The 13319-nt window shown below is 30.3% G+C and overlaps 1 protein-coding gene across 1 annotated transcript; it reads right to left on the bottom strand.

Moving 5' to 3' along the window:
- Positions 1 to 3598: 3598 nt before the first annotated feature.
- LOC110612806 (auxin response factor 10) lies at positions 3599 to 7219 on the bottom strand. Its single transcript, XM_021753612.2, has 5 exons — positions 7030 to 7219; positions 5819 to 6924; positions 4265 to 5172; positions 4061 to 4129; positions 3599 to 3946 (listed from the first exon to the last, which is right to left on the bottom strand). The coding sequence occupies exons 2-5, from the start codon at positions 6881 to 6883 to the stop codon at positions 3865 to 3867; spliced, it is 2124 nt and encodes a 707-aa protein (XP_021609304.1). The 5' UTR covers positions 6884 to 6924; positions 7030 to 7219; the 3' UTR covers positions 3599 to 3864.
- Between the last annotated feature and the right edge of the window lie 6100 nt (positions 7220 to 13319).

Here is a 13319-nt window from a genome sequence, read left to right as displayed (position 1 = left end):
GCATTCTTTTTAAAATTATTATGTATTTGACTAATCTCAATATAATCTTTTTTTCCATTTGGGAGAGGAAACTTCATGCTGGTTTAGATGATTAAATGATTTGCATGTAGAATACAAAACTAATTAACAGTTTAAAAAAAAATTAAATTTTTATATTTTAATATAAATTTACCTTTAAATTATTATTAAAACGATAAATAAAGTCATCGCTTATCAAAATTTTTAAAATGTGAGCTACTCTCTTTTCAATTTATTTCAAGCAAGCATGCTTTGCCTCCCTATTATCTTTATTTTCTTCGATTCATGGATTATACAATGATATTGTCTCGTCTCTTCCACTTTCATAAATCTATCTCTGTTGGAACCTAATTCAAATTTGGATTCTCTTTATCCAAATTTGAACCCACATAACACCGAATTATTTTATAAAAGGTATCTATATTGCCTTAACGTTGAAGCATGGTTTTGGGATGTAATGCTTTTATATATGTATATGCAAAAAGCAAAAGGACTATTTTCAAGATTAAGTTGTGTATTGATGAAGTGGTATTTTTATAAAAGGGTTTTAAAGAAAAGGACAGATGATGTGATATAATACAATAATCGCTCAAGCGTAGGTCATACGCTTGTATTCGAAAATAGAGTCACGTAATGAAAGGATATTCACTTCTATCGAGAAAAAAAAAAATCTGAACACTTTCGGTCTTACTTTTTGTCAAAACTTGTTCTCTCAACTACGAGACGAAACTCCACAGAAATTTACCGTTGGAGAACATAACAGATCCCATTATACTTATAATTAGAGGACCTCATATTAATTAGTCAGTATCAACCAGAGAACACAATCTAGCAGATCCCATTACACTTATAATCACATAATTTCATCTCAATTAGCCAGTATCAATCAAATTTTTAGAAAATACGATAATTAATTTGATATTCTTAGTGCCAATGATCACGAAGTTAAAATACACATTTTTAAACAAATACTCTTGAGTTTTAAATAATTACTTATATTTGTCCTTATTTTTAATTTATTGACTTGAATATTAGAATGGCCGTTATATATGCACTAACTATTTCACATTCTCTTCAAATTAGAGTGGTTGTCACATGCACTAATTACTTCACTTTCTCTTTTTTATGAAGTAAGTAATCGTGACACAATCTCAATTCAATCACATCATTTGATTTTGTGGCGCCTTAGATTCAATTGAATCGCATTATTTAATTTTGTTGCGCATCATAATGAAGATATGGACAAATTCTTTAAATTTAGTGATATGACAAGACAAATTACCAAACAATTTAAATTCATAATGCAATAATTCTTTTTTTATTCTGAATAATGCAATAATTCATTATGAGATTATGGAAAAATACCATACAATATGCTCTCTTTTTAGCTGGCCTTTTAAATTTGTGATTAATGATCTTATAATTACATATGCATAATTTTCATTTGTGGACCAATCATATTGTTTTCTTTCAACCATTCTCATCATTTTGGATTTGTACTTTGGAAAACATTCTTTCTTTGTCAATTACTTACTATTTTAATTTTCTCTCATCCCTTACAATTAGCGGCGAGCATTCAGTCGGTTCGATTCAAAATTGAATCGAATCAAATAAACCAAAAATCAAAATTTTAGTATTTTTGAAAATTAAATCAAACCGATTTTGATCAGAAATCGAATCGAACCGAACAGGTCTGATTCGGTTCGATTCGGTTCGGTTTGATCTGTTTCAATTTTTAATAATTTTTTTATTTTTTACACTTTATTTTTAATATTTTAAAATTTAATTAAAATATTTTAATTTTAATATAATTTAATTTCTCTATATTATTGAAAATAACATATTATTATCGCTAATCGGTTCGGTTTGATTTTTTTAATTTTTTCTGATCAAAACTGAATCAAACCGAAATAATCAAAATTTTTAAAATTAAAAATTGAACCGAACCGAATTGAATAAAAAACTGAACTGAATTTTAAAATTTATTCGATTCGATTGATTTTTTCGATTTGAATCGAATACTGCTAAGTGAATATTATATTTTAAAGTTTTAATTTAAAATAAAAATACTATGCTTTTTTATTAATTTACTGACTACACTATTTTCTTTAAATTTTTTAATTAAAAAATATTTCTATAATTTTTTTAGTATTATAAATATGAGCATAAAATAATTGACCAAAATAATTATTTTATTCTAATTAATTACTATACATTTTAAAAGAATAAAATCCTTATTCACTTTTTGAAATTAAGAATTTCATAAAAATTTAATTTAATTATGTTTTATTAATTTTTATTTAAAATAAAAGAATTTATTTTTTTAATTTAATAAAATTTTATTTAAAAAAAATTAAAATCACGCTTGATTTTATTTATTTATTTATGGGACAAAGTGAAGAAATAAAAAACAACAGAAATATTCATCATGATAAATGGATTGTGTACATGTTGAAGTATAATTAGTTCTCTTAATATTATAATTAATAAAATAATTTGTTTTATTAAAAAAAAGCTTCAGAATTATAACCAAGGACTAAATTGAAATAAAAAATTACTATTTAATATATATAATATAAAAAACTTATCAATTAATTTTTTAATTTTATAAAATATATTAAAATATTTATAAATTTTTTAATAAAATTTATTAATTAATTTATTCTATAATTTTAATCATTGAATATTTACTATTTAGCTCATAGAATATAAAAAATTTATTAATTAATTTACGTATTGAAATATTTTAAAATTTTTTAATATTTAATTATTAAAATGGATGAAAAAAACTAATTACTAAATTTTTAATTTTAAAATATTATAATATATTTTTCAAAATTAAAAAATTTATTACACCGGTGATTAAATAGTAACTTGTCATTGAAATACATGGCAATAGAAATATTTTTTTGTTTTTTGAAAAAAGAAAAGGTCGTGTGAAAAAAGAGAAGTGGGCAACACAAGAACGACACAACTGGGACCGCACGTGACCTCTTCTCCTTTCCCTTTGGTCCAACTTGCAAGTGTTCTCATCCTTTCAAAAATAAATTTATTATTCTATCCTCCTATAATTTTTATTTATTTATTTTTAATTATTTTATAATTATTATTATTTTTTATATTATAATAATATATAAATTAATTATTATAATTTTATTTTTAAATTTTTAAAAATATCTTTTAATATTTAATAAAATTTAATATATTTAAAATAAATATAATTTTTAATATGTGTAAAAAATAAAGTGGATAAACATTATAAAATAAGGAGAATATTTAATTTGTGAAGTATAAAAATTTATTAATTAATATTTTAATTAATTTTTTAATTATAAATATGTCTATTACTTAATTTCTTTAAGTTGAGAGTATTTTAGATAAATATTTTAGTAAAATTTTTAAAATCTTAATAATGTTTTAATATATTTTTTATTTATATTTTTTTACATAAAATATAAGATTCTTCTTCATGTGAGAGTTTTAAGTCATCTATCCTTCTATATGACTAGACACATACTCTGTCAAACCCCACATTCCATTATCAAGTCAAAGTAAACCACCATTAGAGCATCAGACACTATACTAGAAGATTTTTTCTTGCTTTCACTTGCTAGCCATTTCTGTAGAAATAAACAAGATTTCAGGAAAGAGAACTTCACCACAACAATGGTGACGTTAATAAACATCGACACTAATAAGAAACGTTCTTGACAGAACAGCTTTATAGAGATGAGACTCATGGGAATTCTTTATCTTGTTTCTTCTATCTATACAACAACAACAACTGAAAACTCTTCAACCTCCAGCAAATGCACTTGCATTTACTCTCATATCCCACACATTATATTATGCAAAAATGCTCAAGGGACCTGTCTTATTTGAAGACTCTAGACCATTCTCAGTGTTTCGCATCCCGGTGATCCATGGCCTGCAAGAAAGATTATGAACTTTTGATAAGTGTTTGAGACAAAGTTTGTTTGCCAGGTGAAACAATTTTAAAAAATAAAGAAAATATTTCAGTTTGAATTTCCTCCTTCCTTACCTTCCAATATTGTCACTGCTAGTTAGATTCATCTGAATTGTCAACATTTTTGCTGTTTTTGTAAAGACACTGCATTTTGATCAAGAGTGAAAAATGTAAGTTTTTAATGCATTTCTACCAAGAAAACCCCACAGACAACTACTTAATGAACAGGGCAAAAGGTAAAAAGACGAGGAAAGAACTTTCTTTTCTTCACAAAGGTACCTGAAAGGCTCATCTCCCATCTGTTTAACAGCACCAGTTGCATCTTGGTAGAGGACACAGCTGAACGAATATGATCTGTCTATCCCAAACATTTTGGTCAACCTATTATGCAACTCTTCATAGGAACCAAGAATAGATAAGTCAAGTGTCCGACCTACATCCTCCGATTCTAAGAAAACCTTGCACAGACCAGCATCCAAGCTAGTTTCAGTGGCATGAAGACTCTGCCATGACAACCCGGTACTGGTTGACTTCTCTGGTGAAGTTTGTTTCTCAGGAGCATATCTTAAAACGTCACAACTTTTTGGCTTTTCTGGACTTTCAGCAGATGAAAATTTTCCATTAAGAACTTGGGAGACTCCATCAGTGGAATAACTATGAGAAATCTGCTGCTCAGTGAGTATTGGTTGACCAAAGAGTAAAAAGTGGTGCCCCTTTACACTATCAGATTCAGATTTCTCAGAATTTTTATTAGAGTTACCTATCGTCAATGAGCAAGATAAATTCTCATAGCTGTTTGTGTGACCTTTCATGAAACTTTCAGAAATTCTCGAATGTGAATTGAACTGCTGGAAACTGGACAAAAACTGCCCTGACTGTAGTTTGTTGTTAAGCTGGAGAGCTGATAAAGATATTCCAAATTGAGCATGCCTGGCTCCCTGTATGCCTACAGGAGTGTTATCAGATAGACAACAAAAGGGTCTGCTAGGCCCAAGAGGATTGCCTGAAAATGATGGCCATTGAAATTGGCCGTTAAGGGGAAAGTCTAATTGTTGCGAAAGCCGCAACTTCTTCCTCTGTGGTGAGAAAGGTAAAAGGTTGATGACTGGCATGTTCGACACCAATTCAATCAACCATGGGCTAACACGTTTTACATTCTGCAATAAATCCGGCTCATCCCATGTCACCTGCAATGAGGATTTGCAGAGATATGTAAGGACCAAAAACAAAATGAGACAAAATCAGAGATTTTTTAGCACAGAAAAGAATTCTCAATGCAAGAGAACTTTTGAAGAAGAAAACCATCAAGGCTCTTTAATGAGTCTATAAGAACAATCACCACTGCAAAATGCATGAAATGGCATACTCAATGCACCAAATGATCAATGTATTATAGTTCAATAATCTAAGACTAAGTGGATTGTTTTCAAAGAATAACAATAACGTAATTACTAAGTAAAAAGAAATCACAGAGACACATTTACTGAAACTGAATAACAGAAAGGAAAGGAAGATAAAACCAGAAGCAATTTTGACATATCAACAGGAGATGAGGCGACAAAAATGGTAATAGCATCCGCATTTTCATCCTCCAAGAACTTAATAAAGAGACCTATCAAACAGATTAAAAGGGTTGCAAATGACAGGCATACGAAGTCGATCAAGTTTCAGGCAACTAGCTCCTGGTTTAAATTTGAAAGGAAGTGATGCAAATCTGAATGTTTAACTTATAAAAGACTCAAATAATACAAAAATCCAAGAACTTTTAAGGCAAATGCTAACTGAGCAGAAGTTACAATGAACATTGATAACAAGGTGAAGAAAGTAGCCAACCTGGAGAAGCCGCCAAGGAGAATTTGGCCATCGAATGGGATCAGAAACCTGAACAGAGGTTACAGTTCCCATGAACCAGCTAATCCGTGAAGAATCCTCTGTCTCAAAGGCCATCTTGAACCTCATCCCAGAGCGCCACTGAATCCTCATTGCAGCCATCACCGAAGAGGCCTTAACACAGAACTCAGGGGTGCTTGCCCTTGGATAATAAACAACCTCAAACGGCTGACCATTGGCTGCAAGCTCCGCCGCCTCCATAACCTCTCCAGGCCTCACTTTTCCCCTCCCTTTGAGTCCCCCATTTCGTGTTCCCTTATTCTCATCTTCTTTCTGAAAAAGGGAAAATCCACCATATAGTTTAACAAAACTCGCATTTGTGGCCCATCCAGAGGGAGGTGACGACGACTCAGGCCCATTTCCCCGCTTGGCGCGGCGAATTCCTACGAAGAGATCGCCGTTTTCAGCTTTCAGGAACACGATTGAATCCCCAGCAACCAATTTCTTCTGGTTCACAAACGTGCTCCACCCAGTAGTCAACAAATGCCTTCTCGGCGTCCCTCTATAAATATGCCTAAACTTCCATATCTGGCCATGAACATCCTTGGCAATAACCGTCTGCACCGGAGGATCTGCCGAGTAATCCAACCGGGGAAATATAGTCTCTGCACAGTACCGTGGCACAGAGAAACCGCCACCATTATTAGCATCAGATTGGGTTAGCGTCTTGGCAAAAGAAGCAGGCTTCTCTGTGCCTTTGACATTACTATTATCACATATACCCATTTCTTCTCCAAAATCAAGCTCCCTATTTGGCAATGGGACAAGGCTAATCTTAGCATAAACTTCATCCGTTTCTAAATCAGCGAGGTACTTGACAGCGGAGATGCGACATAGTATAACCGCCGGGATTCGAGGGGAGGAGGAGAAATCGACCGGAGATAGGGAGTGCTCAGCATGGCCTTGAGGGAAGTAGAAAACTCTGCAATTCACAGGAGGGATATGCACCATGCTTCCTGAGCAAGCCTGCCATAGCTGTGGATCCAAGCTTTTCTCCAACTCTTTCATGGGTTGTAGCAGCAGCAGAATTGGTGATAGTGAAAAGGGTTCTCAAAATGCAAAAATGGAAGTGCAATCAAAACCAAATCAATACAAAGAAGAAGAAGAAAACCCAGTCATCACTAGACACTATCATTGCATATTTTATCTTTTACCTGTTGAGAAGTGAAAGAAAAACACAAACTGAATCAGAGAAACAGAGCAAAAGAGAACTCATCCTTTGAGTTCTTTTTCCAAAATTGAACCCCACAGGGCCTTGAACAATGTATAAATTGTCTATAGTGCCTAAGCCTTGAACCATGGTTTTGTGATGTTATGCTTTTATATATGCATAAGTAAGAGGCGGAAGGTCTATTTTCAAGATCAAGTTGTGCATTGATCAAGTGTTATCTTTGAAGATAAAAGGGGGTTTTACAAAATGGAAAATTACTGTTAAATCCTTAGTTTTTTAGAAAATTAGCTAGTTCGATCTTATTTTAAAATCAGTTAATAAAATGCATTTTTATTTTTGAAATTAAAAAAATATTAATTAATTTATTTTAATATTAACTAAAGTAATTAGATAATGTGAATATTTAAAATTATAAGACTCGAGTAATATAAATAATACAAAATAATTAATAAATTTTATAAAAAAATTAAAGAGTTAAATTTTATTAAATATAAAAATATTTTAATTAAATAATTTTAAAATAAAGGTGAATTAGTTAATTTTAAAAAATTTTAAGAATTTAATAAATTTAAATAAAAATAAAATTTAATAATTTTTAACTTTTATTTTGACCTTACCACCGTTGAAATTGCATTTTATGATCTAAATGGCAAAATTTACAGGAGAGAGAATTTAAGTGTACGTTGGGTTGCCTACTTGACGGAATTGCGACACTTGACCGTCCACATCGAAAAGAAAATAGATTTGTATATAATAGTTAGTGTAAAATTATTAAATAATTTGAGTTAACCATTTTAGACCAAGTGAAAAGTGGGTCTAAAAGTTATTTGGGCCAGTTCGGACCCGACTTTCAATTGGTATCAGAGCCATCCTGAGTCAGACAAATTGTGCAGAACTAGTGGGCCTGCAAGGAAAGGGCTACCCGTGAGAGACGAGGTGGAGCCACCCGAGATACTAGCGAATCATAATATCTGAGGGTTCGATCCTGATTAGCAATTGTAATGGATTCAGTTGCGAGTACGTCGCAAAATTTAGCAATTTAGCGGGACCGAGTGTAACGGTCAGCTGCCTACTTGATGGAATTGCGACAACTGACCGTCCCACATCGGAAGATTTAAAGAAAATAGATTTGTATATAATAGCTAACACAGAATTACTAAATAATTTGGGTTAACCATTTTGGGCCAAGTGGAAAGTAGATCCAAAAGTTATTTGGGCAAGTTCGGATCCGACTGTTTCATTAAATTTGATTCAAATAAAATAATCTAAATTATTGAAATTCAAGAAAACTAATTCAGTCCACTAATCAAATCCTGACCTAATAGACTTAAATCAGAACCAAAAATCATATGTAAAAATCGCTTCAGCATTCCATCCCATCAAATTTTACTACTGTTACCAATTTCGAGCTAAACAACCCTCTGATTATCAGAAAAATGAATATCTCTAACAGACATTAATTGAAGATAAGACTGTCCACCAACACTGGATGAGAAAAACACCAATCAAAAGCAACAGAAAACACAACTCAACGGGGCAATGGAGCACTCACCGGACTGAACTCTGTAGCCCAGAGTTAGCTAGACTTACAATGATCTGAACATGAAAATTTCAGAGTTACCACTATCGTTCGCATGCAACGAACTCCTATCAAAGAGGACAATGAAAACTTTTTCCATAAACAACCCTCATCCACAAAGCCACTAGCCACAGCGGCTGCAATATATCCCTATGGACAGGGCGGAGGGAAGGTACGGTAAGGGTACGTGCCGTACCGACAATCAGAAAATGCTTTGAAAGATAGTGCCGCAGCAGCACAATCGGTACCCTACCAAAGAGAAGCTCCTGACTCCGCCACTGTCGACAGATTCTCACTACCAAAAATAAAAAGATAAAAAATCAAAAATTTCAAATTTACCGCATTAAAAAATATAAAAATTTAAACAACACAACAGAAAATTTTAATTTTATACCCAAAATAACTTCTGAAATGAAAACAATAAAATGTATAAATATAAAATCAAAATCACCGAACGAAACAAAAAAAAGAGCCTGAGTTTGAGGTCCCTGTTCACCGGTGCAAAGCCACGCTGCCCTTCTTTTCTCTTCTCTCATTCAATTTTTAGCTCAGTATACTGTTGAGGCTCAAATTTAACTTTTTTACTTGAGAAAAAAAAAGCACAAAAATGATGACGAATTTTTATTTTTCAAGAAAGATGATGAAGTAGGGACAAATCCTTTGAGTTTAGTGATATGACAAGACAAATTACCAAACAATTTAAAATCCATAATGCAATAATTCCTTTTCTTTTTTCTGAATAATGCAATAATTCATGATGAGATTATGGAAAAATACCATACAATATGCTTTCCTTTTAGCTGGCCTTTTAAATTTGAGATTAATTCTCATCATTTTGGATTTGTACTTTGGAAAACATTCTTTCTTTTTCAAAGACCTACTAGTTTAATTTCCCCCATACAAATCTTTAATTCAATAATATACTTAAAAAGTCTTAATTTAAATCTAATTTATTTTGGCTATAACCCCAACAATCTATAATTAGGTTTTCAGGATATAAATCATACATGTAAGCAAAAAAATAAATTTAACTTATCATAATTTCTATTTATTGAAAAATAAGTATTTTAGTTAAAGATTCGATTCTTCTAACTTATAACATTTTTAAAATATGAAAATTAACTAATAAAAAGAAATTAAAATTAAATAAAATTATTTTTGATTTTTTGAAAGATAATGGTATGCCAGAAATTATTGAAGTTTTAACTTTTTGTCATTGTTTATTTTTTGCGACAGAACTTTTGCCTTTTAATAGCTGCATTTTTATGGACAGTTTATAAGTAATTCAAATTTTTCGGTCTCTATATTTAGACATTTCTAAACTTGATTTGATTTTGAATGATTGTAAATCTCTAAAACTGATATTTGTGTTAGATAAATTTGTCGTCATGTCATTCTAACTACTCTTTGGCTAAAGAATTTATTAGGATGATCGTCTTTCTGTTCGCCTTTCTGTTCGTCTTTCTATTACTCTTTATTTGATAAAATTTTATTAATATAATAGGCAGTTTTATTTTTAAATAATTTTAAAATAATTAAAAAAATAAATAAAAACTATGAAATAATGGGAGTATTATTAATTTTAATTAATGATATTAATTATTTGTTTAAAGAATCTAATCATCATTACCATTTAGCAAGAAATTATAAGTTTAAACCAAATACCCATTTGAAGAAATAAGAAATTGAAAGCTTTTGGTGAAGTACAAACATCATTACCGACATAAAACATCAAGACAATTAGTTAGACAATTAAGACCAACTTGAAAAAATCTCCATGTTGTCGTCGTATATAAACAAACTCTGTTCGGTTATCAGTGGTTTAATTAAAATCTACAATGATCATTTTCTGTAAATTAGTATTTAATATCTTAAAATAGTTGAAACATTAATATTTAAAGATTTAGGTATTGAATTATAAAAAATTATTTTTTTAATTTTTAGCTAATTATTATTATAATAAATCGATTACTAAAACAATTAATTTTACTTAATATAATTAATAAGTAACATTTTATTATTCAATTTTTTAAACTTTTAAATACTCATGCTTTGATTTAAATACTAATTAAAAGTCTTTGTTGAATGGATAAAATAAGTAAAAAGTGTATAAAAGAAAGATATAATAGATATATAGAATAAAATTCAATTGCAATTTGCAACCGCACGTGAATAGTATCAATTTACTTTGTGAATCTTTGTTTATACCCTGCCTTTCTCTTCAAAACATTACTTTTTCATGGTTTTTTTATTTTTTAACTAATTGTGTTTATTCTTTTTCTATGCATTATATGAAATTACGTCCATACTTTTTGTGTGATTTCATTCTATTACCCCACTTGCATGGTTTTCAATCTTTTCGGTACTTATAATTATTAACTTCTTATCTGCGTGTCACTGTACCTACCAGCGTACTCTCACTCTCACAAAACGGCGCTATCTCTTTATGAGATATCATGGTACCGTATTATATTGCTATTAGTTCTTCTCTAAAAAGGAAAGATTTTAAAAGAAAAGATCTCCCTAAAAAAGAAAGATCTCAAAGAGAAAGATCTTACTAAGATAAAATCCGAAATGATAGACTACTAATGTCAGGCTGGAAAAGCAAATTATTAAGGTCAGGTTGGAAATACAAAATTATGTAGGCCACTATACCTGTCAGTGTACTTCCAACCTCACAAAATGGTATTATCTCCTTATGAGATATTACGATATTGTATTACACTGATATTGGTTCATTCCTCAAGAAGGAAAACTCTAAAAGGAACATTAAAAAGGAAGATCTCATAAGATAAGACTCTGAAGGGTAGACCATTAATATTAGATTGAAAAAGCATACCAATAAAGCCAGATCGGAATGGCAAACCATTAAGATCAGACTTGAAGGACAAACCATTAAGATCAAGTTGGAAGGGTAAGTTTCAGAAGGGTATACCACTAAGGTCAGGTCCAAAGAGTAAGGCCGAAAGACTAGATCATTAAGGTAGATTTTCCAAAAGGAAGATCAGGAAGGTCAGGAAGGTCAGGGTGCCTTTCAAAAGAAAGACCATCAAGGTCCGACTTTACAAAGAAAGAACACTAAAATTAGATTTTTCAAAAGGAAGGTCACAAAGGTTAGATTTTTTAAAAGAACATACCGCCAATGTTAGATTTTCCAAAAAAGCAGACCACCAAAGTCAAACTTTCCAAAAGAAGAACTCTAAAATTAGACATTCTAAAAGAAAGACCATCAAGATTAAACTTTCCAAAAAAACATACCATTAAAATCAAGCATTTCAAAAGAAAGACCACCAAGAAGCAGACCACTGAGATCAGACTTTTTTGGAATAGCAGACCATTAAAATTAGGTCAGAAAGACAAGACCTGATAAACCACTAAAATCAAATCGAAAGGGAAAGACTAAAAGAATATATAATATATGACAGTAAATATATATAATATATTCATTAACAAATTTTTAATATGTTTTAAAAAATATCACCGTGGGTTTAACACTATATTGAATATAATGTCAAGTTTAAAAGTATATTCTTTCATAAATCTCATAAAAAAATTCCCGTCGGACATACTGCAGGCTTCTTAATTACAGATAATATATAGTTAATTTCATAACAACCTAATAAGTTTAGAGAACTATTAACCTATCCTCATCATTTTGGATGATTTTCAACCACTCAACTTTTAGTATATTTTTAATTTAATTACTTAATTTTAATTATTTTAAAAAATTTTCAAACTTTAATTTACTTTCATTAAATCCGTTTTACCTATTACTATAGGTTTCAAGTTAATATAAATAAAAAATATATTTTTCTCCAATTTCCTTTTAAATTTTTTTAAAAAATTTAAGTGCAAATATTATTACATGAAAAGTCCAATGGGTCAAAATACAGTAGACTGATGGCCTGAATACCAAAAAGCCCAAGAGTTCTAAAATAAGCCCAACCCAATAAACAGTACTCAGGGTGTTATCTTGCCGACGGAGAAAAAACTACCAGCGCCGCTGATAATTACGACTTGTGCCAACACCAAGCCAGTCGCATCCTCATGGTAGCCTTTGAAAAAAGAGAAAAAGAAAAAGAAAAAGCTAACACAGAGCCATGCAAAGTCGAAGCAACTTGATCAACACTTTGTAAACAAGAAGCTATAACCAGAATCATCATCGCCACCAAGAGAGCTATGGGGGAACTATGCGAATGATTGCTTGAAGATAGGAAAACAAAGAATTTGGCTTCTCACTCTCCCGTGCCACCATACTATTTAGCTCATCAATATATTACTGACTATACTAATGAGTTTTAACTCATTGGTAGTGTAAGAATCTGTAGAACTGATTCCATACGAATATGATTTAATTATGATAAAAAAAATTTTAAAATAATTTCGATTAACTCACTTGATTCCTATGTTTGTAATCATTGGAGGGTAAAGATTTAATTTGAAATTGATATCAATTAAATTTAAAAGGGGGTATAATTAACTGGTTCAATTATATTTTACATAAAATAAAATTAAAATTTTGATTAAAAATTAAATGAAATTGAATTAAATCAGGTAAGAATTCATTGCTATACAGGAGTAGCATTCTTTTATGTCCGAAAAAAAAATATTAGCATTCTACTTCCTATAAAGAGGAGAATTGAAAGTGTTTTTGCTTCAATTATTTTTAGTTGATGCATTTGAACAAAGTACAA

The sequence above is a fragment of the Manihot esculenta genome, chromosome 4, assembly GCF_001659605.2.
Source record: "Manihot esculenta cultivar AM560-2 chromosome 4, M.esculenta_v8, whole genome shotgun sequence".
NCBI lineage: Eukaryota > Viridiplantae > Streptophyta > Magnoliopsida > Malpighiales > Euphorbiaceae > Manihot > Manihot esculenta.
The sequence above is the reverse complement of the archived record's forward strand: the minus strand, read 5'-3'. Positions and strand labels throughout refer to the sequence as shown.